This window comes from Gaeumannomyces tritici, assembly GCF_000145635.1.
Source record: "Gaeumannomyces tritici R3-111a-1 unplaced genomic scaffold supercont2.3, whole genome shotgun sequence".
NCBI lineage: Eukaryota > Fungi > Ascomycota > Sordariomycetes > Magnaporthales > Magnaporthaceae > Gaeumannomyces > Gaeumannomyces tritici.
Genome location: NW_008804547.1, coordinates 3,862,048 through 3,884,310, shown reverse-complemented (window position 1 = coordinate 3,884,310; position 22,263 = coordinate 3,862,048). Strand labels below are relative to the sequence as shown.

At 58.7% G+C, this 22,263-nt stretch overlaps 11 protein-coding genes across 11 annotated transcripts; 6 read left to right on the top strand and 5 right to left on the bottom strand.

The window, feature by feature from the left end:
• Positions 1 to 198: 198 nt before the first annotated feature.
• GGTG_06407 (hypothetical protein) lies at positions 199 to 973 on the bottom strand (the record flags this gene model as incomplete). The annotated part of the gene is made up of 2 exons (XM_009224224.1): positions 199 to 605; positions 700 to 973. 2 exons carry the CDS (start codon positions 971 to 973, stop codon positions 199 to 201), a joined length of 681 nt encoding a protein of 226 aa, XP_009222488.1.
• A 562-nt stretch (positions 974 to 1,535) lies between these two features.
• GGTG_06406 (hypothetical protein) lies at positions 1,536 to 2,065 on the bottom strand (the record flags this gene model as incomplete). Its single annotated transcript, XM_009224223.1, has 3 exons — positions 1,536 to 1,580; positions 1,647 to 1,844; positions 1,973 to 2,065. The coding sequence occupies 3 exons, from the start codon at positions 2,063 to 2,065 to the stop codon at positions 1,536 to 1,538; spliced, it is 336 nt and encodes a 111-aa protein (XP_009222487.1).
• Positions 2,066 to 2,698: 633 nt separating this feature from the next.
• On the top strand, positions 2,699 to 3,511 carry GGTG_06405 (hypothetical protein; the record flags this gene model as incomplete). Its single annotated transcript, XM_009224222.1, has 1 exon — positions 2,699 to 3,511. One exon carries the CDS (start codon positions 2,699 to 2,701, stop codon positions 3,509 to 3,511), a length of 813 nt encoding a protein of 270 aa, XP_009222486.1.
• Positions 3,512 to 5,065: 1,554 nt separating this feature from the next.
• On the top strand, positions 5,066 to 6,448 carry GGTG_06404 (hypothetical protein). Its single transcript, XM_009224221.1, has 3 exons — positions 5,066 to 5,462; positions 5,539 to 5,646; positions 5,718 to 6,448. Exons 1-3 carry the CDS (start codon positions 5,153 to 5,155, stop codon positions 5,810 to 5,812), a joined length of 513 nt encoding a protein of 170 aa, XP_009222485.1. The 5' UTR covers positions 5,066 to 5,152; the 3' UTR covers positions 5,813 to 6,448.
• Positions 6,449 to 6,530: 82 nt separating this feature from the next.
• On the top strand, positions 6,531 to 7,306 carry GGTG_06403 (hypothetical protein; the record flags this gene model as incomplete). Its single annotated transcript, XM_009224220.1, has 2 exons — positions 6,531 to 7,092; positions 7,284 to 7,306. The coding sequence occupies one exon, from the start codon at positions 6,531 to 6,533 to the stop codon at positions 6,738 to 6,740; it is 210 nt and encodes a 69-aa protein (XP_009222484.1). The 3' UTR covers positions 6,741 to 7,092; positions 7,284 to 7,306.
• GGTG_06402 (hypothetical protein) lies at positions 7,228 to 9,452 on the top strand. Its single transcript, XM_009224219.1, has 4 exons — positions 7,228 to 8,005; positions 8,098 to 8,210; positions 8,309 to 8,502; positions 8,597 to 9,452. Exons 1-4 carry the CDS (start codon positions 7,835 to 7,837, stop codon positions 8,860 to 8,862), a joined length of 744 nt encoding a protein of 247 aa, XP_009222483.1. The 5' UTR covers positions 7,228 to 7,834; the 3' UTR covers positions 8,863 to 9,452.
• Positions 9,453 to 9,604: 152 nt separating this feature from the next.
• On the bottom strand, positions 9,605 to 10,369 carry GGTG_06401 (hypothetical protein; the record flags this gene model as incomplete). Its single annotated transcript, XM_009224218.1, has 3 exons — positions 9,605 to 9,833; positions 9,854 to 10,200; positions 10,277 to 10,369. The coding sequence occupies 3 exons, from the start codon at positions 10,367 to 10,369 to the stop codon at positions 9,605 to 9,607; spliced, it is 669 nt and encodes a 222-aa protein (XP_009222482.1).
• Positions 10,370 to 11,764: 1,395 nt separating this feature from the next.
• On the top strand, positions 11,765 to 14,366 carry GGTG_06400 (hypothetical protein; the record flags this gene model as incomplete). Its single annotated transcript, XM_009224217.1, has 5 exons — positions 11,765 to 11,946; positions 12,025 to 12,101; positions 12,172 to 12,254; positions 12,320 to 14,125; positions 14,190 to 14,366. The coding sequence occupies 5 exons, from the start codon at positions 11,765 to 11,767 to the stop codon at positions 14,364 to 14,366; spliced, it is 2,325 nt and encodes a 774-aa protein (XP_009222481.1).
• A 1,005-nt stretch (positions 14,367 to 15,371) lies between these two features.
• Positions 15,372 to 16,473, bottom strand: GGTG_06399 (small heat shock protein). Its single transcript, XM_009224216.1, has one exon. The coding sequence runs from the start codon at positions 16,252 to 16,254 to the stop codon at positions 15,538 to 15,540; it is 717 nt and encodes a 238-aa protein (XP_009222480.1). The 5' UTR covers positions 16,255 to 16,473; the 3' UTR covers positions 15,372 to 15,537.
• Positions 16,474 to 16,772: 299 nt separating this feature from the next.
• On the top strand, positions 16,773 to 18,991 carry GGTG_06398 (hypothetical protein). The gene has a single exon (XM_009224215.1). It carries the CDS (start codon positions 17,815 to 17,817, stop codon positions 18,727 to 18,729), a length of 915 nt encoding a protein of 304 aa, XP_009222479.1. The 5' UTR covers positions 16,773 to 17,814; the 3' UTR covers positions 18,730 to 18,991.
• On the bottom strand, positions 18,829 to 21,260 carry GGTG_06397 (hypothetical protein). Its single transcript, XM_009224214.1, has 3 exons — positions 21,085 to 21,260; positions 19,787 to 20,983; positions 18,829 to 19,670 (listed from the first exon to the last, which is right to left on the bottom strand). The coding sequence occupies exons 1-3, from the start codon at positions 21,178 to 21,180 to the stop codon at positions 19,311 to 19,313; spliced, it is 1,653 nt and encodes a 550-aa protein (XP_009222478.1). The 5' UTR covers positions 21,181 to 21,260; the 3' UTR covers positions 18,829 to 19,310.
• Positions 21,261 to 22,263: the final 1,003 nt, after the last annotated feature.

Sequence of the window (22,263 nt, the reverse complement as noted above, 5' to 3'; positions counted from 1 at the left end):
GACGAGGAGGAGGCGTGAACGTGTGCCAACTCGCTCTGCAGATGGAGTTGAGACTAGGACAAGGGGGGCATCTGATGTGACGGGAGATAAGACGCAAAGTACCTATGTAATACGGGATTGCACCAACGGTTCGATCTCTGTGCACCGCGACGGCTTCCCTTTCGAGACGAGAAGCACAACGGGAGCAAAGGGCTCGGATCACCTCAGCACCCTCCTGTGGCCAGCGGCCATCCACAGCCTCGAGTACAGCATGTGCAGCTCGAACATGAAGCGCCCCATGCCCGGCCCGGTGTCTGGGCCCTCGAGCCTGCGCGCGCTGTTGAAGAAGGCGCTCCTCAGGCCGAGCTCGGCCAGGCCCCTGTCGTGGTCGATGCGGGCCGAGAAGGTGAAGAGGCCGTCCGACTCGCGCGGGCCCGAGTTGCGGGGCGAGTCGCCGCAGCGCACCGTGATGGACGTCGGCGTCCTCTCCACCACCTCGAAGTGGTCCGTGATGACCGTGCCGGGTTCGTAGTCGGACTCGGCCAGCTGCTCGCGCGACCACAGGTCCGTGGCCGTCGACTCGTTGGAGTACTTGCGCTCCAGATAGCGGCGCTGCACCTCGTAGCCTGGATTGGTTGGGATAGGGAGTGTTAGAGATGTCGGCGCGGGCAGGACGTGCGGGGGTGGCGTGATGCCTAGCTAGGCTTGGGCATAACTAACCGAGGCTGGACCAGACGCCACGGCAGAACTCGAGGACGAGGTCGCCCTCGCGCTCGAGGAGCTCGGGTCGGATGTCGTCGAGGGGGATGTGCTTGAGGCAGATGTCCTGGGTTGCCTGGTTCTTGTTGGGGTTGCTGCGCTTCCACAACTTGCTCGAGAACAAAGGGTCGCGTGGCGGCAGTGGCTGGACAACGACGGTGCTGGAGTTCAGGTAGCCCACCGCAGTGGCCGCCGTCAGGGTGCCGACGAGCAAGGTCTTGCGAATTATTCCCATTTTCGCAAATCGGTTGTGCGGCCGGAATGAGAAAGGCCGATTTGGAGCGTTGCTGGTGCCTGGGCCAGAGTTCGCATCGAAGCGCTCGAGGCGGGACGAATCTTGTTCGGCTCGGTACCACGTACCATTTGGCCCGTGCCACCATGACTTCGAGGCTGCGGGTGGCTTGGCAAAACCACACCACGTCGAATCACCAAAGAATTCTGCCCAAGCAGACAGGCCATGCCGAAGATAGTGAATTGGATACCAATCGAAAGCGTAGGCAAAGAATTATTGTAATTACACCCAGGTTGTTACCATCTCGACCACCTCTGAGTTCTTTCCAGGACTCGCCATAGCTGCCAAATCTGCCATCCATTGCCTGGGCTGCCCTCGCTTAGTTCTGCGAAGCCCCAGCGCCATCCACTGCACCTCCATCCACGGCATTCGTTGCCTCCTCTAGTCCGGCAACCGAACCATCCCTAGAGTGTAGCGAGGCAATCTCTCGTGCAAACATTGCCTCCAGTTCCGCTACTTCGGCCTGGTATCTGGTCTGCTCGATTTGGTAGTCTGCCGAGGCATACTACGCCTTCAACATTCGGCCCCAAATCTTGGCATCAAACACGATCTATTTGGATGGTTTCGGTCAGCAAGCTACCTGGATAGGGATTGATCATCGTGTTACACTGCTTACATCCGGTGCCTCGCTCATTAAGCGAGTGCCCTTCTCGGCCGAGCTCTGGTCGTCGAGGATCCTTAACCACAAAGTCATCGCTTGGCCCGCTGTCGAAACCCAGTCCGAGTACGTGTGGATCAGGATGTATCGACAACAATCGCGGTGGTGCAAGGAGATGCCGGCGTGCAGAAAGAGTCGACGGACTTCGAAGCAAGCCTGGAGGATATCATAGTGTCAGGCACCTGTATATGTGGGTAGGATGTGCAAAAGGAACCGGAGCTTGCCGTAGAGCAAGAGGAGCGGGGATGCTGGAGGTATATATATATCTACAAAGAGGCACATACCTTGTTCCTCCTGTCTTGGGCGTCGTAGTCGGCATAGTTCCAGACTTCCGCGCATGTTGGGTCGAGCGTCGAGGGCGCATCAGCAAGGCCCATGTGGACTGTGCATGGCAAAGGGGGAGTAGATATCCGACGGCAATAGGAAAGATAGGCTCCCATAATGGATGATATGGCTTTGTGTTGAGGTGGTTTATAACGCTGGTACGATATATAGTTTGCTGGTGTGTCTGTTTGTGTGTGCGTTTTAGAGCTGAAGCTGGCGGTAAAGAGGAATGCCCCGGAAGATATATGACCTGGGCAATACGGCCGAAAGGAAGGAAAAACTCTTTAGATTGTCCTCACATTGTTTGAGGCAAGGGGGTCACTGGTCATTACAACCACATTCAACTTGTATTGTAATGGCCAATAGTTTTACCACGAAAGCCAGGTTAGGTGAGCAGGTATTCGTAACGAATCTGAATAGTATTATGCAATGACTGACGAACGACAAAGATACGAATGTGGCAACAGAAGACTCCTACGAGCTGCCGGAGATCGACCGGATCCCAGGAGTTGCGACAGAGGGTCTTAGCCAAGTGCCCAACGGCTAAATGGGTGAGCAGCAATGCTCTAAGCATTTATAACACCCATCTTTTGCATTTCTTTTGCAGAACCACACCCGATGAAAATGGTTGAGAGGAGTAGCTTCCTCACTATAATATTTCCAAGGTACCGGCACACCACGGGGCAATGGGCACTCTCCATTTCCGCCGCGTGCGGCGCGCAGTCTCGTTCCTTGCGCGCCCTCTTCTCTTCGCTACACTCCTATCCGTGATCGCGCGTGCCTTTCTGCACACCACAACCAAGCCGTCACCATCTCCACCACAACTGACGAAAGCGCTCGTGGTCGCCTCCACCAGCAAGGACAACACCTCCTGGCTGGCCTCGATACCGAGACGGGAGGGCGGCGGCGGCGGCGGCTGGGACGTCTTCCACTACGTCGTCGACGCGCCCCTCTCCCCTGGCCTCGCCGTGCCCGCCAACAAGGGCAACGAGGCCATGGTCTACCTAACCTACATCGTCGCGCACTACGACGACCTCCCCGACGTCGTCTTCTTCCGCCACGGCCACCACCGCGCCTGGCACCAGGGCGGCCACGACGCGGCCGCCCAGGTGCGCGGCCTGCGCGCCGCGCACGTCGCCGCCGTCGGCTTCGCCAGCGCCCGCTGCCTGCCCGGGTGCGAGAACGTCATGACGGTCCCGGGCGTCCCCGGGCGCGCGGTCCCGCTCGCCCGCTTCGGCGCGCCGGGCGCCTCCAGGGAGGGCATGCTCGCGACCCTGCTCGCCGAGTTCCTTGGCAGTAGGGGTGAAGAGGTACCCAGGAGGCTGGCCGCCCCCTGCTGCGCCCAGTTTGCGGCCAGCCGCGCCGCGATCCGCGCGCGCCCGCGCGAGTGGTGGGCTCGGCTGCGCGACTGGCTGCTGCACACGCCGCTTGATAGCATGGCCAGCGGGAGGCTGATGGAGTATACTTGGGCGATCTGGCTAGGGGAAAAGGCCGAATAGCAAGTTTTGTTCCCCAATTGGCTAAAAGATGGAAATTGTGTCTTTGGTCTCTCCTTTACAATGCGTCCGCTGACATGTCGCCTTTTTTTCCCTTTGTGCACAGCTGCCCCGCCTATGAGGAGTGCATGTGCCTTGTGTTTGGCCTTGGCGACTGCGACGAGTACTTCAAGCAAGAGATTGACACGAAAAGGAGGAGTTGATCTCTTGTTGAGAATCCTGGCCCTCACAAAAGCCTATCTTTGGTGGTGCGACAGCTCAGACGCCCGCGGCCTCCAGGCCGCGTATTCCGTCATGGCACGATGGTCAAAGGAAGGTTGGTTTCAGCCAATCTCTCATGAATTCCCTTTCGGGCACAACCGCCTTCGGCAACGACCAGGGGGAGTGGTTGCAGTAGACATCTCCGATCCCCCGCGGCAATCGACCTTGGCGCAGCCGTTCCAGCTTGTCAGTGACCCTTGGCAGGGGCATGAATCGTGGCATGGGTCAGGATTTCCTGGCAGGCAATGGAAACCGAGGACACGGCCATTTGGCGTGACGAATATTTTCAAAAGAATCACTGGTTCGACGAAGTGATCCCTTCGGCCTGGGCAGCCTTCGTCCTCAAAAGCCGTGCGGGCCGACGCCCAAGTGAAAGAATATCAACACTGGGCACGGCTTTCCAGCGTTACGAGGCGGTATCATAAAGACGGGCATGGCCGTGAGAAAAAGAACCCCTGGTTGTGCGGATAGCATACTCGCGCCCATGACCTCATACCAAAAAGTAAGAAAAAAAGGAGTAAAACACATGGCTAGGTGTACCTATATGTAAAACTTTTCCAAAAAGCCCTCAGAAAATGTGCTAAAAGCGCATGGATGCAGACCGTCGCCACCTCCATCGCCCCTACCACTCTTTCGAATAGGCAATCTTCAAGTGAGGCATGCAGAGCCGGGCGGGCAGGCACTCCCATGTGCGCATCACAGGCATGATCGCCACGACTCCGGCTTTGGTTGACGAGGCGGGAGATGGTCAATGATCGCCCCAACGGTCCCAGGAGAGCGGGAGAAGCCCAGTTCGATCACCACAATGACATTGGACGAATCTCCCTCACCTTCCACATCTTCTCTGTCAGTGGGGTCAGCAAACCGACGCGGCGGCGACTGCGACGCCTCCTTTCGCGTCTCATGCCAGCTGTTTCAGGGCGTCTGACGGGGGAGGATCCCAAACCAAAAGGGGTACCCCACACCACATTGGTCGCTTGACCCCGTGGTATCCAATCACGTCGGTTCGGCCGGGCCCGCTCATTGTATGCTTAACCTCGAGAGCCCCCTGGGAGTCGGTCAACAACGGCGATGCATCCCTGCTCGTGCTGGGTGGCCAACAGCGTCGGCAAGCGCGCCGAGGGCGGGTGGATGAGGCTCGTGAGATCCTCCTTGGTGGAATTTCTGCCCCGCCCCTCTGGGCAGGCCCCTATTTTCGTTTGGGACTGTGGTCCCCCTAGGGCGAGGGGGCCTTGCTAGCACATCACAGGCGAGGTTGTGATGGAGATGGGAGGTGACGGCGGATCGGAGCCGAGGATCAAGGTTGAGGCTCTTCCGCGGATTGCCGGTTTCTGAAGAGGTCGAATGCCTCCATGGCGAGTATAAAGTGCGCCTTCGTCCTGGATGGTGATACCTCTTGCTCTCTTTTGTCCCCACGCTCGCATCTTCAGACGACGACCTCTTCCCTTCCTCTTTCCCAACTTTTCACATTACGCTTCTCAAGCCCGCCGGCCGGACAAAAATATCTTCACTCTTCCAACCGTTTTTTTGATCTTCCATCTTTTCTTCCTCCCTACCGCCAAAATGAAGTTCACTCTTGCCTCGGTCCTGGCCCTCGTCGCCGTTGTCTCCGCCGCCACCGTGGAGACCCCTGAGCAGGGTGTCGAGCGCCGTGAGGTCCGCCTCATGGAGCGCCAGGGCGCCAACGCCAACCGTACGTTTTCCGCCACTCTCATCACGAATCACCTCTGGCCAAAAAGGATGTCCTCGCTAACCGACCAATGACACAGGCCCTGTCCCCAACGGTGCTTGCTGCGTTGCCAACACGTCCCTCAAGCAGGACGTGTGCCGCGTCAACGGCCAGAACGGACGTTGCGTGCCCGCCGGTGTCAACAACTGTGAGTTTTTGTCTTGTTGTCGATCGTTAGCCTCGCGACGACCACCCGCTGACTAATATTTCTCCGTATAGGTGGCACGCGCCTCACCTGCATCGAGGACAACAGGCTTACCTGCAACGCCGCCGTGCTCGAGCGTGGCCGTCCTCTGTGCCGCCTTCGTCAGTAAATGGAAGGATGATCAAACAAGCACTTTTTACATTGGAAGAACACTGGAAAGGAAGCGTAATGTTTTTATCACTTGGGAAAGGGGGATAGAGGCTGCGGGTGGCCCTTGGACTTTTTCTTGGTTTCTTGAGAAACAGGACTCGGAAACGTTTGGAGACGGGGGAGCGCGGCCCGGATGGCGTTCAGCCGGCGCGAACGTCTTGCCCGGGTTGCGGTCCTCTTCATGATGTGTTGGCCCGGCTGCTATTTTTGACAATTATACCCAGCCATGCATGTCCCCGACATGCAGGTTCGCATCATTCAATTCTTTAAGGATAACTTCCGTTTGTGCCAGATTATGTGATGGGGGGTGTCGGGTCTGTTATCCGGTAAGAGATGGACGTCCGTGAGAACCACGAACCGGTTGCTGACTAGTAGGTACCGCAACCGCAAATAAACTCCAATCATCAGAGCACGCTGGTAGGACCGTTTTCTGTCTCGGGTTGGGTACGGCTGCATCTGTCCGACTGGCGGGTCGTCGGAAAGTGTCGGTCGCTTGTCGTCGCGTCTTTGCCAGTCACGATGTCGCAAAGAGAGAAAGCTGCCTCGAGCTGAACAACACATGGTCAGGACGTAGCTCAGCCCGACCCACCTGGAGAAACACCATTGGACGGTTACGAGGCGGCCCCACTGTGACTACCGCATGCGGCAGTCGACGGTGGGGCAATATTTGATCAACAATGCAGCTTTTCCGTGGTGTGACCACACTTCCACCAACTCCCGAGACCGTCGCAGTGCTTGCCGGGCTTGGATTTGACGATTTGGGTCTGTGGACAGCCCAGGCAGATCAGCTGAAGGAGATGCTGCTTCCGAAACTCCCCTGTCTCTGCCTTGCGGTGCCTAGTTCCCACCAGCTTTCGCAACGCATGGCACAGACAACGAGGCAATGAGCAGAGCCACTTGTCCGCTCTAGCCGCCTGGGTTCGGGGTCGATACCCAGGCCCGAGCACTATTCTTGGACTCCAGACTACCCCTCCTCCCCGTGGTGGGCATCCCACCTGCTCCCTGGAATGCGGGGTCTAGGCAGGCCTTACTGGGAAGCTTTCGAGGGCGGCGCAGTTGATTGGCCCGGTTCCGCTTTCGGAGAACTCCCATTGCGTCGCACCACGCTAATGACCAGGTCACGCCATGCAAACAAAAGAGCCTTTGCAGATCGGAAATTCACTGACCTGTGCAAACGTCGTCGTCGCTGGGCTCGCTGAGGCGCCAATGTCACCGCTCTAAAGAAAGCCCATGTGGGGGGTAGGTGTATCTTTGCTTTCTAGCGCTTGGCCTCGATCGATCTAGCGATGGAGGCGCCGTGGGAGATCCAATGACCAGCGCGCCTCGGCTTGGCGGGCAGCTGGCGTGGCCGGCATCTTTCTCGCGTCGCTGCAAGCCGTTCCAAGCCACCCGAGATGGGATCGCCACTGACGTTCTCGCTTTGGGTTTAGCTTGTCTGGTTGGGAGGGCTCCAACGTGCGGGTACGACTCCTCACCCCGGCCAGCTGAAAAAAACACCCTTGTTAGTTGTCCGCATCTCTTCCACTCTCGTTGGCTGCAATAGAGATGCGCAGCAAAGAGAGTTCCGTTTGGTTGTGGTGTCATCATCCCTTGGGGATGGGGGTTGACGCAAGCCAGGTCCAGACCGTGTGCTTTCGTTACTTCCTTCAAATACGCGAGGCGGCCTAGCCTGGGCTACAACTTTTTTGCGTGCTCCTCGCATCGTCATTCTGTGAGCATTCCAAGCCAAGCCACCCACGAAGCTGGCGACCTGTTGAGCTCTGCCATTCCACGCAAACGGCTCGGGCGGTATAAACATTCGAACAAAGGGCGTCTTGTTGTTGTCATCCAATTTAATACATAAGCCCGTTTGGAGAACTCCCCCATCCTCCTTTTTCTCTGCCTTGTACACCCCATCCGGCGGCCCGACCTCCCATCTCACTGTCCCCAGTAAGGAAAAGACAACCAGAAAACCTCTCGCGTAAGCGCAGCAACCGTCAAGATGGTGGTCATGAAGGGGAACTTCTGGAACTTTCGCGGCGACGACGGCCTGGACCGTTCGCACGTCCCGCCCACGCCCATCTGGATCGCCATCATCCGCGTGGTGCAACTGCTGTTTGCTCTCCTGACCCTGATCCTGGTCGCCGTTGGCGCCTCGTACTTCGGCTCCTCTGTAAGTTCATAGCGAGATCCGCCTTTACTGCCCCCTCGTGCTCTCCCAGGAAGCCGGGCTGACCAGAACGCCACGTGCTGGGTGCTTTCTAGTGGGCAAGCGTGGGGATCGCGGCCTTCACCTTCGCCCTCACACTGATCCATATCGGATGGCTCGCAATCAGCATCCTCGCGTTCCCCATCGCCTACAACTACTGGGCCCAGCTGTACGTTTTTCCTTTGCATGCACTGTGTCTGCTATGCTCTCTGTCTGCGTCATCTGCTTGCGCACCTTGCTAACCTCCCTTGCCTTCCTTCTTCTCAGCGGCGTCGAGATCGCGTGCGTCATTTTCTGGCTTGCCACCTGGGCCTCCCTTGCCGCCGACGGGAGCGCGCTTGGTACAGTCCGGGGCTACCGCGATGCCGCCCAGTACAACACGGCTGCCGGCTGCATCAAGGGTGCTGCTGGTGTCGGGGCTCTGACGTGGCTCCTCTTCGTCGCCACCCTGGTCTTCTTCGGTGCGCTGCCCTCCCTCCTCCACCTTGATCGTTTTTTGTCGGTCCCGTTCTCTGCCCAAGGTGCCTCGGCTAACAACAATCTCACACGCCGTAGTGATCTCTCTCATCCAGTATCGCAAGGCCAAGGCCCCCGCCGCCGGCACTACCGGCCCCGAGGCCGGCGAGCCCAAGCCCGGCCACGAGCTTTCCCAGGTGTCCCAGCAGCCCCAAGCCGCGTACGCTCAGCCGGACCAATATGGGCAACAGGTCCCACCCCAGCATGGCCAGACCGGATATGTTGAGCCCAACCAGTACGGGCAGCAGATTCCGCCTCAGCAGCAATACCAGCAGCAGCCGTACCAGGGAGGGCAGCCCCAATAGGCGTGGGGCGCTGATGGTTGGTGTCCTCGGCGACTCCGGCTGATCGCTTGACGCATTGTCTCAAAGACTGCAGTACGAACGAGCCTGGAGCTGCTGTCTCGGCTCCTGGCACTCGTACCTTGTGGCAGTATACCGCACTTTGATATCCTGCCGCTATTTTCTTGATACCCTTCTGTTTCTTTAGTGGTGTAGGAGGCGGCGACGGTTCATTTGATTTGTTTACATGAATTGGTTGTCTGCGATTTTGGTGGTTGCTCTCCTCGGTTCTTGATTCATCCATGTTAGTGTTAATCAATGGTGGCTTTTGATCTGGCTGGAACTCTTGCCAGTGTTTCATCAATACGAAGTGCGAGCGTCATGGCCAGAATATGGCTATATTGACGGTAATCTCCGTGCTTTGGCTCGATGCCATCAGACATGAGAAAAGGAAGAACAACCACCCAGAAAGACAAGGCTTGCCGAAAACAAGAGTAACGAGTCCTCCAGAAACTGATTACGCTCCGCCACCATGAATCGAAACAGAGCAATCCTTCTTTTGTTGTGTGCACAAGGCCGAAATTAGCGTGATGAGCGACTGGCCTCTGATATCCTCCGTGAAATGCAGATCAGAACGAGAGACGAGAAAAGAAAAAAACCATTTGAGGTATGTGAGCAATGAGCGTGCATAGATGTCAGCCGAGGTGGGAAGCTGCCCACGCCTAGTGAGCTGGATAGAAGCACCCCTTGGTTGAGGGTAGCCACTCTAGTTGTCGCCGGAGCCACTGTCGGTGGGGGCGGAAGAGCCGTCGGTGTAGTCGGAAGTGTCCTGGGGCGAGGGGCTCTGCGAGTTGTGGCCGGTGTCGGGGTACGGGGTCTCCTCGGTGGGGGACGAGCTGCTCGTCGGCGTCGTAGTGTCGGTCGGCTGGCTGCTGTTGTCGGTCGGGGTGGTGGCGGTGGGGGCGGGCGGGAAGCACATCGGGTTGTTGGCGTTGCTGGGGTAGTCGCAGTTCACCTGGCCATGTTTCCGCCAGGGCCCTTAGGGCCGCTAGGGCTGCTGGGAGAGGACCCGGTGCCGGTACAGGCAGGGTTGTTGCGGTTGCTAGGGTAGTCGCAGTTCACCTGGCCGTTGTTTCCGCCGGGCCCTCCGGGCCCCTTGGGACCGCCTGGACCCGTCGGCGAGGAGCCCGAACCGCCGCAGGCGGGGTTGTTTGCGTTGCTCGGGTAGTCGCAAGGGTTGCCACCTGGGCCGCCAGGGCCTTTCGAGCCGCCGGGACCGCCAGGACCTTTGGAGCCACCGGCGCCGCCAGGGCTACCACCACCACCTCCACCGTTGCCGTAATCGCCGCGGGGAAGAATGGCCTTAAAGAGTGCAGAGAGTGTTGGTATTGATCAGAGGAGGCCATTGAGGTAGTCCGATAGCCTAAGGAATTCATACCAGGTCACGGAAGCCGGGGACCCGCACAGGGGACGCCACAACAGTGGAGGTTGCCACGAGCGACAAGAGAATGAGCTTGCTGATATTGCCCATTGTGATGATGGTTGAAAGAGTGCGTTTTGTAAGTTGGATAGAGAGAAGCGAGGTTGTATTTGACGAGCGACCTGCGGGTTCAAGTGAAGGTGTTGGTAAAGTGCAAAAAGAAGAGAGTGTTGAAAGACCAGTGAGTGAATCGGTTGATGGTGATGATGGAGTAAAAAATGGTGTCCCATATGATGCCGTTCAAGAGATCTTTATACGCCGTGATCGATGCGGGCCGGTAAGGGCCTTCTCCGCCACGGAGGTGAGCCTCTGCTTGCTCTCCGTCATGACCAAGATACAGAAGTCCTGGCCGATCGCCACAAAGCCCTCCCTGTGGTCTGTGCCGGGTCAGTGCCGTGGGACCGAGCAGCCGCCATGGATCGGCATAGAGCCGTCGCCACTCCCAAATCTCAACCGAGGAGTTGTCTGCCCAAGGCCTGTGCGGCGGGTGATTGCCGTCTAGGTGCTGCCGGGCCAGCAAATAGCTGTTGCCGCTTCTGGCAGCCAGTTGTCTGGGGAGCTTGAGCCGCCGTACCGCCGTCAGGCCAGCCGCAGACGGAGTGTATGACGCGTGCCTGGGAGAGCTTTCCGCTGCGTGTGTCTGCACTCGCCAGTGGGGGCCACCAAGAAACAAAAATCGACCAAAGGAGGAAGGCGGCCAACGCTAAAACGGTAGACCCCAAACGCCCACGCAAGGGGACGCTCGCGCGCCTACTGGCTAGCTGAAGCAACGGCGGGCAATAAGCCGTCGTGCCAATGGGACGCTGCGCGCGCGGCGTGACCACAGTGGAGGCGCAAACGCCACAACGCTCACAGCCTCTATAGTCCCGTCGTTCTCGCATCCTCCGCTCGTGCGCGCCGCGAGGCCAACACGGGGGCCCTGCTTGCGTCTGCGCCCAATTTTGCATCGTCCTATAGGCGGACCCAAGCTTGGTATTGTTGGTGCGCCAGTGCTTCCAGAACCGTGCGGAGGCGGCGGGCGGTTGCCAGCGCTCTGTTTGGCCCGCCCCTTTATTTTAGCCCCTATTCTGGTTGGTCACAGTCTCGCGCTCACCAACGCTTGCTCATATGCCGCAAGGGATTGCTGTGTGCTGCTGGCCGGCTGTGAGATGTGCACTGAGTTTCTTTGGGTTGGCTCGTATCCTTAGCCTTGTTGGTGTCGAGCCTAGCGTTAGGCTTGGTTGGCCTCGGTGCCGGCAATCCCATGGAGCAAATTAGCACTCATCAGTGTCATTGCGCTTGGGTTTGTCATGATCTCCATTTTCGATATAAACACTCAGTTCTACCCCTGTGTGCTCCAGACCAAGATGAGGTCGGCTCAGGCGCAACCGATAGACGCTCGTTTCCTTTCTTTGCAGCCTCTCACACTCGTTTTCCTTCGCTCTTTTCTCATCGCATTCGCCCGCGATGTCTCCGGTTCGCGGATTTGTCGTGTCTGTGCTCCTGGCACTGGCTCAGGCACCTGGTCTTGCACTTGGCCAAAACCAGCCCGTCGCCATCACGGGAGTCACCAGTGGTGTCAACACCGCGACCGGCCAGCGCCCGGCTCGTCTGGATATTAACACTTTGCAAAACTCGGGTGCCCAATGGTAGGCCTGTTTCTTGGAAAGGGGGCTCATCAGAGTCACTTACATCGATATACTCACGCTTTTCTGGGACTTGCACAGGGACTTGTATATCCTGGGCTTGCTGAGGTTCCAGTCACAGGCGGAAGATGACGAACTGTCATACTTTCAGATAGCAGGTTGGCGCCTCTGCGGCTCCTCGACACGTGCTTCTACTGCATGCTGACACTCACGCTTGTCAATCGCAAGGCATCCACGGACGGCCGTATATCGCCTGGAACGGGGTTGAGGCTGTGGCAGGTGGTGTCAACAGGGGCTACTGCCCCCATAATGTATGGTCCCAACATGCTCCCTTGTGCCAACCATCATCGCTCACCCTCCGCCGCTGTAATCACAGGACATCCAATTCCCCGCGTGGCATCGGCCATACCTGGCACTGTACGAGCAAACCCTCTCGGGTCATGTCAGTGTCGTCGCGTCCATGTACACGGGCAGCAACGCAGCGGAATACCAGGCCGCGGCAGCCAGCTGGCGCGCCCCTTACTGGGACTGGGCCGCCAACCCAACACTCCCACAGGTGGCATCAACTCCAAACATCACGGTGAACGGGCCGGACGGCCAGGTCACGGTTCCTAACCCTCTATGGAGCTACAAGTGGCAGCAGTACCCGCTGAACAGCAACTGGTTTCCCACCAGCCAGGATCGCAACCTGTGGGGCTGGCCAGAGACCACGCGCCAGCCTAACAGCCGGGGCAACAGCCAGATCAACATCGTCAACAGCAACCTCGCCGACGTGGCAAAGTCCCTCAAGGACTCGGTCTACAACGTGCTCACACGCGTGACCAACTACAACACCATGGCCACCACGGCATCCCAGGGCGCCTCGTTCGAGAATCCACACAACGATGTCCACACCACCATGTACGCCGTCATGGCCTACCTCGACTACTCGGCCTTTGACCCCATCTTCATGCTGCACCACTGCAACGTCGACCGCTACATCGCCATGTGGCAGGCCATCAACTACAACAACACCTTCCAGACCGTCGCCATGGCCACAAACGGCCAGTTCTCCACCGTCGGGGGGTCTTCCGTCAACGGCGACTCCCCCCTGCGCCCCTTTTACCGGGACACGAACGGCAACTTCCACACCGGCCGGTCCGTCGCCAACATCGCGCCCTTTGGCTACACCTATCCCGAGATCGACGACTGGTCGCAGGGCAAGGAGGGCACGCGCGCCGCCGTCATCGCCGCCGTCAACAGCTTGTACGGCGGCGGACTCGCCGGGTCCCAGCCGACCACTTCCTCGTCCAGCAGCAGCTCAGTGAGGCCCTCCTCGACCGCACGCTCTGCCACGAGCAGTGCCCGGACGACCTCTTCTGCGCCCACCACGTCCAGAGCCGCTGCCGCCAGCCCAAACACCCAGGGGTCTGGTGCCCCGACCTCCACACCCGACGGAGGCAACCCGGGGGCGACGCTCCCAGTCCCCGTCCCCATTCCCCTTCCTATCGGCCAAGGCCCCGGCGGTCCCCCGACACCCCCAGGCCCTCCTCTGGGCCTCGGCCTGGGTGGCAAGGATAAAGGCGGCAAGGGCAAGCGCCGTAGACTCTTTAGGCGGTCGGCGGTGTATACCGACGAGGCCGGCTCGGACTACCAGGACAGCAAATCCACTTACGGCGGAGACGACTTGTCGAGCGACCCGGCGTATGGCAGCAGCAGTGCACCCGCCAGCGAGCAGGCCGGCACACCGACCTCCAGCGTCGAGGCAGCGCCCAGCACACCAGCGTCCAGCATCGAGGCAGCGCCCAGCCAGCCAACCGACGGCGGGAGCGCCCCATCCGACAAGCCGACCTGCGGCGGTGGCGGCGGCGGATACTACGGCGACGGCCCAGGCTGCGGCAGCGGCGCCCCGCCGCCGGTCGACACCAAGGCCTCGTACTCGGTGCAGGCCGAGGTGGAGCGCGGCGAGCTGGACCTCCCCTGCACCATCTACTTCTACGTGGGCTCGCGCAGGGCCGGCCGCATGAGCATCCCGTCCATGCCCACCACGGGCGTGACCTACTCCACCTTTGCGCTCGACCGGTTCCTGCAGATCAGCGACGAGGACGTGGCGGGGTCGAGCGCCAACGGGACCGGCTACGAGGCCGGCAACTCGACCATGGTCTCCAAGCTCCAGGGGCAGCTGCGGGCCGAGATTAAACAGGTACGTGCCGACGAGGGGGTTGAGGTGCCCTGCCGATGAACTCTTGAACTAACCAACCATCCAGATCAACGGCTCCTACACCCCCGTGGCTTCGGCCCCCAGCCTCAAGCTTCAGGTCCAGGGGAGGGAGATTGCACCCCCTCCCACGGCGTACGAGCTCCCTCAAATCGTTGGCGAGGCGTACAAGAGCGAGCCCGTCAACCCTGGTGACGCAAAGTTCGGTGGCCTTCACACCAAATAATGCAACTTCCCGCCAGGAAACACTTCGGATCCTGAGCCCGTCTGCATTGGAAACGGCCTGGACTGTCAAGGCCGCATGTAAGAGCACCTGAAAATGCGATACGGGACAAGCACAGGAGTAGACGGCTGTCCATATTTAAACAGCCGCGGGTGCTGGGATCACCTCAAAGCCCTGTATTGAGAATGGAAATTTGTCTCTTTTCTTTGAGTCAGCTACCAAACTTATTCCACCCGAGGCTGGTGCACACTTTTGTTGACCATTGACGCCATCCTGCCCTGAACAGGATGGGCATAACATCGGCGCCTAGTGATGACAGAAACTGTACCACTCCCAGCCAGCGATTTTATCGCAGCCGCTAAAAGGCAACATTTGGGGCGTAGGAGGGTCGGGTGCGGAAGGGTCGTGATGGGCTGACGCATTCCCGTGTCGCAAGAAAGGTCTGGGCCAAGACACTTCCTTGTTTTTTTTATGCTTGTTGTTCCTCGGAGGTGCCAACTTTGACTCTAGATATCTTGTGCTTGCTAGAGTAAAAAGCCCTGGCGCTGGCGGCCCAGAGCCCAACCACAAAACTGACTGGGCGATGTGTTGTCGGTATCGTCGTGGTTGGGCTGTGCGAGCTTCTTGTGGGACAGAGGGACCACTTCGGCTGTACGAGTTCGCCGAAGCTTTGCTAAGCAGCGAACGGCACAGGGGGAGACGACTTAGCGAGCAAAGGGAACAGTCGCCCCCAAGAGAGAGAGAGAAAGAGGACAAAGACTCCGGTTCATGCGGCGGGTAGGGATGCTTATATACCACTCGCTCGCGGGCATAGTTAGAGTTTGCCAACATTGATACAGTTCTGCGCCTGGGCCCTCTGAAGTCATCATGTGTAGGTTTGCCCTCATACTTCCCGCCATACTCGAGCCAATGGTCATAGCCTGGGTGACACTTGCGATTACTTTCAAGGTTATTCAAAGCTTTGCACCGACACGTTTTCCCGGGTCCGGTGTTGAGGAATAATCCAAATCTGCAAACCCGAACTTGATTAACTGCAAAAATACAATGAAAACAGCTAGCTTTACAGTCGATATTCGTCACGCGCTTGATAAAACCACCTCAACGCTCATTCCGGTAAAACAACGCTTTTCCTGCAAAGAAAAGTCACAATCTTTCGACCTTGGTGTCCAGCGGATTACGTCACCGTGATCTTCCTTCCCTGGGGCTTCGCGGCCTTGGGCACCACAAGGTTTAGCACGCCATTGTCGAGCTTGGCCACGACGCCGCTGGGGTCGACGCGGCTGGGGAAGGTGAAGGAGCGGGCGAACTCGCCGAGGCTGCGCTCCGCGACCCAGTACTTGAGCTGGGGCCGCTGCTCCCTTTGGGCGCCGACCTGCTGCTTGCTCTTGTCCTGGTGGGCCACCTCCTTCCCGTTGGACTCCTGCTGGGCGCCCGAGTCCTTCTCCTTCTCTTTGCCGGCGTCCTTACCGGCGTCCTTGCCGGTCGCCTCCTCAACGTCCTCGCTGGAGTGGGTCTGGACGCGCTCGGAGCGGCCGCGGATGGACATGGTCTGCTCGTCGGCGAACTCAATGTGGATGTCCTTCTTCTCGACGCCCGGGAACTCGCCGTGCAGGACGTACGTGCTGGGCGTCTCTTGCAGGTCGAACTTGGGCGTCCAGATGGGCAGGCTGTTGTGCAGCGAGCGCCGCTTGTTGGCTCTGTTGCTGACGCCGTTGTTGTTGCCGCCGGTGGAGTTGGTGAGGGCCTGGTTGTTGGAGCTGGGGGCGGGGGCGTCGGCGTCGGAAGCGTTGGCCTCGGCCGCGTAGTTGTTGAACTCGTCAATCAGCCGGAAGAGGCCCGAGTAGTTGGGCTCGTAGAGGGAGGCGGACGGGCGAGAAGCGAAGAAGGCCATTTTGATGGTTGGTGTGTAATGGTAGATGGTTGGTGATGTGTTGTTGTAGAGTTTGTTCGCTCAAAGCGATGCAAAAGTGATGTTGCGATGTGCGTCGAGGGTGTAAGTGGTTCGAGTGCTTGTGTTATTGTGCTTGTTGGTTGCTGTCTGAGGAACAAAGTCCAGTCTGCCCGGGAGGTGTTGGAAGCACCAATATATAGCCATCGTGAGAGTCCATCTCAGCTACACGAAGCATCGCGAATATTCTTTGATAGAATGTTTTGGCTATTTCCAGGCGTTGCAGGTTCGCGGCAGTCGTCATACCGTCGCCATAGAGCATTGTAGACCATTCTGGCTTCGATTCGTCGACAGCGCTCGAATCTTCCAGAGCAAGCGGTGGGTGGGGTGCCCTGGAAGTGGTGGGCCAACAGTTAGAACTATAGGGCTCTCACTGTGCCGAGCTTATGTGATGCGCGCTGGAGCACAGTGTTGCAAATCCTAGATCTGGTGCTAAACAAACAAGCAGCGCAGAAAACAATCCAGCGTTTCTCGTTTTTAAGTTGGCCAGCCGTCGAATTTCCATTTCGCTAGGCTATCTGACGTCAATGCTCAAACACAGCACGGTTTGGTGTTGGCGGCAGCCCCGAATGAGCCCTCGAGCAAGCGCAGAACCCAAAACGCGCGGGAAGTGCCCAACAAGGCACATCGACCTGCAAAAAATATCCTCAACGCTCATGGTAGCACGATGCCCCTGATCCTAGGGAACTAACAAAAAGAAGGACTGAGAATCTTGGCACAATACCAAAGTCACGTTGTATCTTTCAAAGGGCCCTGGTAGGCAGCCCAATAGAAAGCACACACCGCCATCTTATCAAGGCCTCGACTGATCTCTGCATCATCAAGGCACCTCGAGCCACGTGAGCCACATTCACCACAGCCACAAATCCTCAAGTTGTTTCCGCTTTGGGTGGTATCACTGCGTAGGTGCTCGATTGGACAGCCGCGGTGTCCAAAATCAGGTGGGCTGGACGCCGGCGGTGACCCGAACCGACGCGCTTACACCCGACGCTATTATTCGATATTACCAAAAGGGGCATGCTCTCGGCCCAGCCCGAGAATCTAACGCCAGCCAGGCCCTTGCATGCCCCGGATCTAGAACACGCTCCCGGTGCTGTGCCCGATCCTGTGGTTCGTTTTTATGGGGCCACGAATCCTGCGTGTCAGTTATCGGGGTTCGAAGAAGGCATTCACGGCTTTATGCTTGCCCCATATGGTTCCAGTGTCATGTCTGAAGGATTTCTGCAATCTCTTCAGTATCGGTGGCGTGAAGATCACGGTGGCAGCGCCAGCCTTTGCAAAGAAGGCGAGGGTGCATAGCGCCGGTGTGAGATTCCCTCGGCGACAAGGTGACTTCGAGGCGACATTGTTGAAGGACGGCATGCCTACTCATAGTCAGAATCTAGATATAAAATGAGCTGGTTCGCAGCGTTTTAAGCCATCACAGAGAGACCAGCCTACGAGCATAGCATACCTCCTCGCCCTGATCCCACTATATATCATAGCAAACCCCCTTCTCCCAACATGCGCGCCACTCTCGTCGTCGCGGCCCTCCTGGGGCTTGCCATGGCCACCCCGCAGCCGACCCTGGTGGCCAAGGTCCGGCGCCAGGAGGACTCTGACGAGCCCGGCCCCCTGGTCGGCGAGCCCGACGTGATCGACCCCGCCACCTACCCGCTCGCCCTAGGCGGCGCCATCGACATGGCCCTCAAGGCCTCGGCCTCGGGCACGTCCCCGCTGCTGCCGGCCGAGACGGAGACGCCCTCGCCCGCCGGCGAGGACCCCGTCACAGCCCCGGCCCCGGCACCGACGGCGGCGCCCGATCTGGCCGAGCGCCAGGACGGCGCGGCCATCCTGGCGCGCGCGCCGACGCGGCTGACCTTCAAGATCTGGAACTCGCACGGCAGCGACGTGAGCACGCGGCACGCGCGCAACGCCGGCGCGCCTGCACCCGTGGCCGGCAACGTCGGCGCCGGCGTGCTCAAGAACGGCAAGTCGGCGTCCTTTGTCGTGCCGCGCGACTGGGCCGGCAACGTGGCCATCGTCCAAAACGGCGGCGGGCGGGCCATCGTCGGGGACGAGTCCCTGATCGAGGGGGCCTTTGTCAGAGGCGAGATCGGCATCAACATCTCCTTCGTCAGCGGCTACTCGGTCCCCATCGTCTGCGCCTGCGCCGAGACCAACCGCATGGTCGTGGGCTGCAACAAGAACCTCTGGGGGCTCGGCACTTGCCCAAACAACAACGGCAAGGGCTCGTGCAAGAACCCGACGCGCACCAACACCGGCGCCACGTCGCCCACACAGTTCTTCGCCCCCTGCCGCGGCGCCGCCTACACCTTCCCCAGGGACAACAAGGCCATGGCGCACGACATCTGCAAGGGCGGCACCATCAACTGCTGCATCGGCACCAAGTGCCGCAAGAGCGTGCTCCAGTCCTAAGCTGATGGCGGCTGAGAGACTCGGTGTGCTCTCGGTCTTGGAAGTGTCCCAGCACGCGGGTTGTCTGGTTCATTTCACTTGGACATTTTTGACACGCAGGTTTGTTGCGTGATATGGGATCTTGGGTTTCTTTGTACAAAATACACGCTATCGGACCTGATTCCTTTCCTTGTCAAAAGGGGCAGCACATAAGCACACCCCAGTATACGATATATATAGTTATTTCTTACTTCTAATAAAATAAAATAAAGTTGGCCACCCATCATGAGCTCCTAGTCAGGTGAATGACACCAAAGCACTGGCGGTCGCTGTTCCCTGGGTGGGTATTGGGCAATTGACAAATCGGACCATGTCCCCCAGGGTTGTGATAATACAAACGGACATTGAATCAATCTGTCTGTGTATAAAACAAAAATCAATTGTCAGTACAAAGGAAAGTTGTGTGTCTGCCAATGGCTGATGGTGCTTCTACAAAAAAAAAAAAAAATCTGTCAACCCGAACACGCAAGAATTCAGACTAGGCAGACTCCCCCAAACCTCACCATACTACCCCCACCACCATCGGCAAATACAAGCTCCCCCTAAGCGGCCACCAGGTCCTTGCGCTCGTCGAGCCTCAGCATCAGGGGCCCCTTCTCCCAGATGCCAAAGGAGCGCTGGCCCGAGAGCCAGTCGGCCGGGGTGTCGGGGTGAAGGTCGACGTCGAAGCGGAGCAGGACGTTGGCGGCCACGAGGCGCATCTCGGCGTACGACAGGTTCTTGCCGATGCAGTCGCGCGGGCCGTGGCTGAAGGGCTTGAAGACGGACGTATCGTCGTTCGCGAAGCGCGCGTCGTACATGGCGTGGCCCGCCGGCAGGAACCGCTCCGGCCGCCAGGACCCGGCGTCGAAGAAGTGCTCCGGGCTCCGGAAGGTGGCGTGTCCCGAGACGTTGATGACGACCTGTATTTTTTCAAGTAGGCTTGGTTAGCTTACCTGGGCAGGGCTCACAATTTGTAACGGGGATACCACCTGGGTATTTGGGGAAGGAAGCTGGAAAAGAGGCGCCCATCACATACCCCTTTCGGAATGTAGTGCCCGCCAACAGGAGCGCCGCGGGAGATGCGCGGCGGAGGGTTGGTGATGGGACAATGATAACGCAACGACTCCTCGATGCAGGCGTGCAGGAGCGGCAGGGCCTTGGCGTTCACGTTGAGCAGGTTCATCTCGGAGGCATCAGAGAAGGCGGCGCGCACCTCGGCGGCGACGGTATCCCGGTACGCGCGGTTGCTGGGCAGGCCGAGCATGTAGAAGAGGGTCGACAGGTTGGTGCCGGTGGTCTCACTGCCGGCCGTGATGATGAGGAAGGCGTTGTTCAGGAGCTCCTCCTCGGTGATGACGGACTTCTCGTCACTGCCGGCGGCGCCGTTGCGCATCATGTAGGTCATGAAGTCGCGGCGCACCGTCATCTTCCTCGTCTTCCCGTCGAGCCCGACCACCTGCTCGCGGTCAGCGACCAGGGGCTCGGGGCCGAGCGCGAGGCGGGCCCGGGCCTTCTCCCGGGCGTAGTTCAGGTTTTCCCTGCTGGCCTTGAGTGACCCGGAGCTCTCGAAGCGGCCATACAGGGTGGCCATGACTGGCCATAGCGACTTGAGAAAGCGGCTCTTATTGATGCCCCGGATGCCATTGAAAATGTTGAGTACCCAGGGGTGGTAGTCGCTAGTTTCCAGGCTGTGAAAAGATTCGCCCAAGGAAAGGTCGCCGATGATATCGAAGGTAACAAAATTCAACCATTTTAGCATGTCGACGGGCTGGCCGTTGGCCGAATTTTCCGCCAGGCGTTGGATAAAAAGTTCGATGTAAAACATGATAATAGGTGCTTGTTCAACCATAGCAGCTTCGCTAAAAGCATGGGCTAGCTGGCGGCGTTGGCGTCGGTGGTCGTCCCTCGTCGGCGCGCCGATAAGGCTCGCCTGGTCGCCTGGAAAAAAGTAGTTGAAAGGCTTATGGAATTCGGTTGCGTCCCCGCCGGGGCGGTGGGCGTAAACATCGTTCCAGCCAATGGATCCTTCGACGAGGATGCGGTTGGGGCATACGCGGACTATCTTGCCGTACTTGCGGTGCATCTCCCCCATCTGCGCTGTCATGGTCCCCGACATATGCTGCTTGTAGAGGAAGGTCCACTCGGTGAGTGCCATGGAGACCGGGCCCGGGAACTTTGAGAGCGGGTGGAACCATATCCGATAGACGGCGATGCCTAGGCCGTACAGCACGAGCTGGAGAAGAAGGTGCGTATCAGTCTAGGTTCTCATGAAAAGCCAGCATCTTGCAACAGACGGGCTGCTGCTGACGGGCGAGTGCCCAGGACATGGCTCACCGTTGCTCCCAGGAGACCAGCCCACAGGGCAAGCCTACCCGTGGTTCCATCGGTCTCGAGGAGCGAGGCCCAGTGCGCCTCTTTGATGGAGGGCATTTTCGCGTTGTTTGGTCCGACCTTGTGATATTGCAGGCAAAGGATGGGATCGCGTCGAAGCTGATGGTAGAGATGGTGAGGATATCCTCTCCTTAAATACACGGAATCAGATGCGGTACGGGCTGGTGGCGGGTGGGTGGGTGCCTCGCCCTGTCGTCGGGATACTTCGACGCCATGCTGGCATACGTGGAGGAGGGATCAGTGACCAGTGCTGTGGACCCCGCCGCGCTAGGAATGCTGGCATATCTGCGATGAAACCCTGTGGGATAAAGCATGGGACGACAGGATGCCGGGAAGCCGGCGGGGGAACCGCCGGTATCTCCAGCGTAAATCGCGGTACCTCTAGCTCAGGACGGGTGTGATTGGCGGCCGCGGGCGGTTGCAACCCCCGAATCCGACCAGCCCCAGCTCAAGAGCGGTCCCGTAACACAACTCGCGCCTCGCTACTATCGTCTTTGGCCGAGCAGCCAGTCCTGCACAGTAAATGCGAACCAAGCCCGTCTCTGTTCAGGTGGCGTCGGATCTGGTGTTGATGCTGCAGAACTGCGCCGGAGTTTTTTTATTATTATATTCACGGTGCTGCCGCCAAGAACAGTCGTGATGATGATATTTCCCCTCTTCGGAACGGCCCGAGCTCTCTGTTGATTCGACCTCCCATTGCACGAACATGCAGAGGGGGCAGCGTAGCCCGCACTATACTATGTATATGCTAGGGCGGAGCAGTGACTGGGGGTGTCGGCGCTGGCTATCACGGCTTGATGAGTGTGCGGGGGTCTTTTGCCCCTTCGCCTGACTGACGTAGTAACTGGGCCCGGGGATTGGAGACCCCGAGAACCCGAGGCCTTAAAAATCGCGCTGAGCTACGTTAGGTACTTGGATGTACCTCTAAGGGGTGTTCGGATGGGGGCGACGTCGGGGTTCAGTTGACGTGCGATCAAATCAGGTCAATTGATTGGATCAAGCCGGTGCGGCTCACCACCGACTCAGTCTGCCGTTATTTCCGCCTGTCGTGTTTGGCAAACGAAAAGCTTAGCGGGCGGGTTCCAGGATGCGTTGACAACCCGAACCCTCCCCCACCAACCG

Coding starts and splice junctions, on each gene's coding strand:
- GGTG_06404 (XM_009224221.1), top strand. CDS start 5,153: ATGGTGATACCTCTTGCTCTCTTTTGTCCCCACGCTCGCATCTTCAGA. Junction 5,463..5,538: donor CCAGGGCGCCAACGCCAACC/GTACGTTTTCCG, acceptor CCAATGACACAG/GCCCTGTCCCCAACGGTGCT. Junction 5,647..5,717: donor GCCCGCCGGTGTCAACAACT/GTGAGTTTTTGT, acceptor TTCTCCGTATAG/GTGGCACGCGCCTCACCTGC.
- GGTG_06402 (XM_009224219.1), top strand. CDS start 7,835: ATGGTGGTCATGAAGGGGAACTTCTGGAACTTTCGCGGCGACGACGGC. Junction 8,006..8,097: donor CCTCGTACTTCGGCTCCTCT/GTAAGTTCATAG, acceptor GGTGCTTTCTAG/TGGGCAAGCGTGGGGATCGC. Junction 8,211..8,308: donor TACAACTACTGGGCCCAGCT/GTACGTTTTTCC, acceptor CCTTCTTCTCAG/CGGCGTCGAGATCGCGTGCG.
- GGTG_06397 (XM_009224214.1), bottom strand. CDS start 21,180: ATGCCCTCCATCAAAGAGGCGCACTGGGCCTCGCTCCTCGAGACCGAT. Junction 20,984..21,084: donor CTGGTCTCCTGGGAGCAACG/GTGAGCCATGTC, acceptor CTTCTTCTCCAG/CTCGTGCTGTACGGCCTAGG. Junction 19,671..19,786: donor GGCACTACATTCCGAAAGGG/GTATGTGATGGG, acceptor GAAAAAATACAG/GTCGTCATCAACGTCTCGGG.
- GGTG_06398 (XM_009224215.1), top strand. CDS start 17,815: ATGCGCGCCACTCTCGTCGTCGCGGCCCTCCTGGGGCTTGCCATGGCC.
- GGTG_06399 (XM_009224216.1), bottom strand. CDS start 16,254: ATGGCCTTCTTCGCTTCTCGCCCGTCCGCCTCCCTCTACGAGCCCAAC.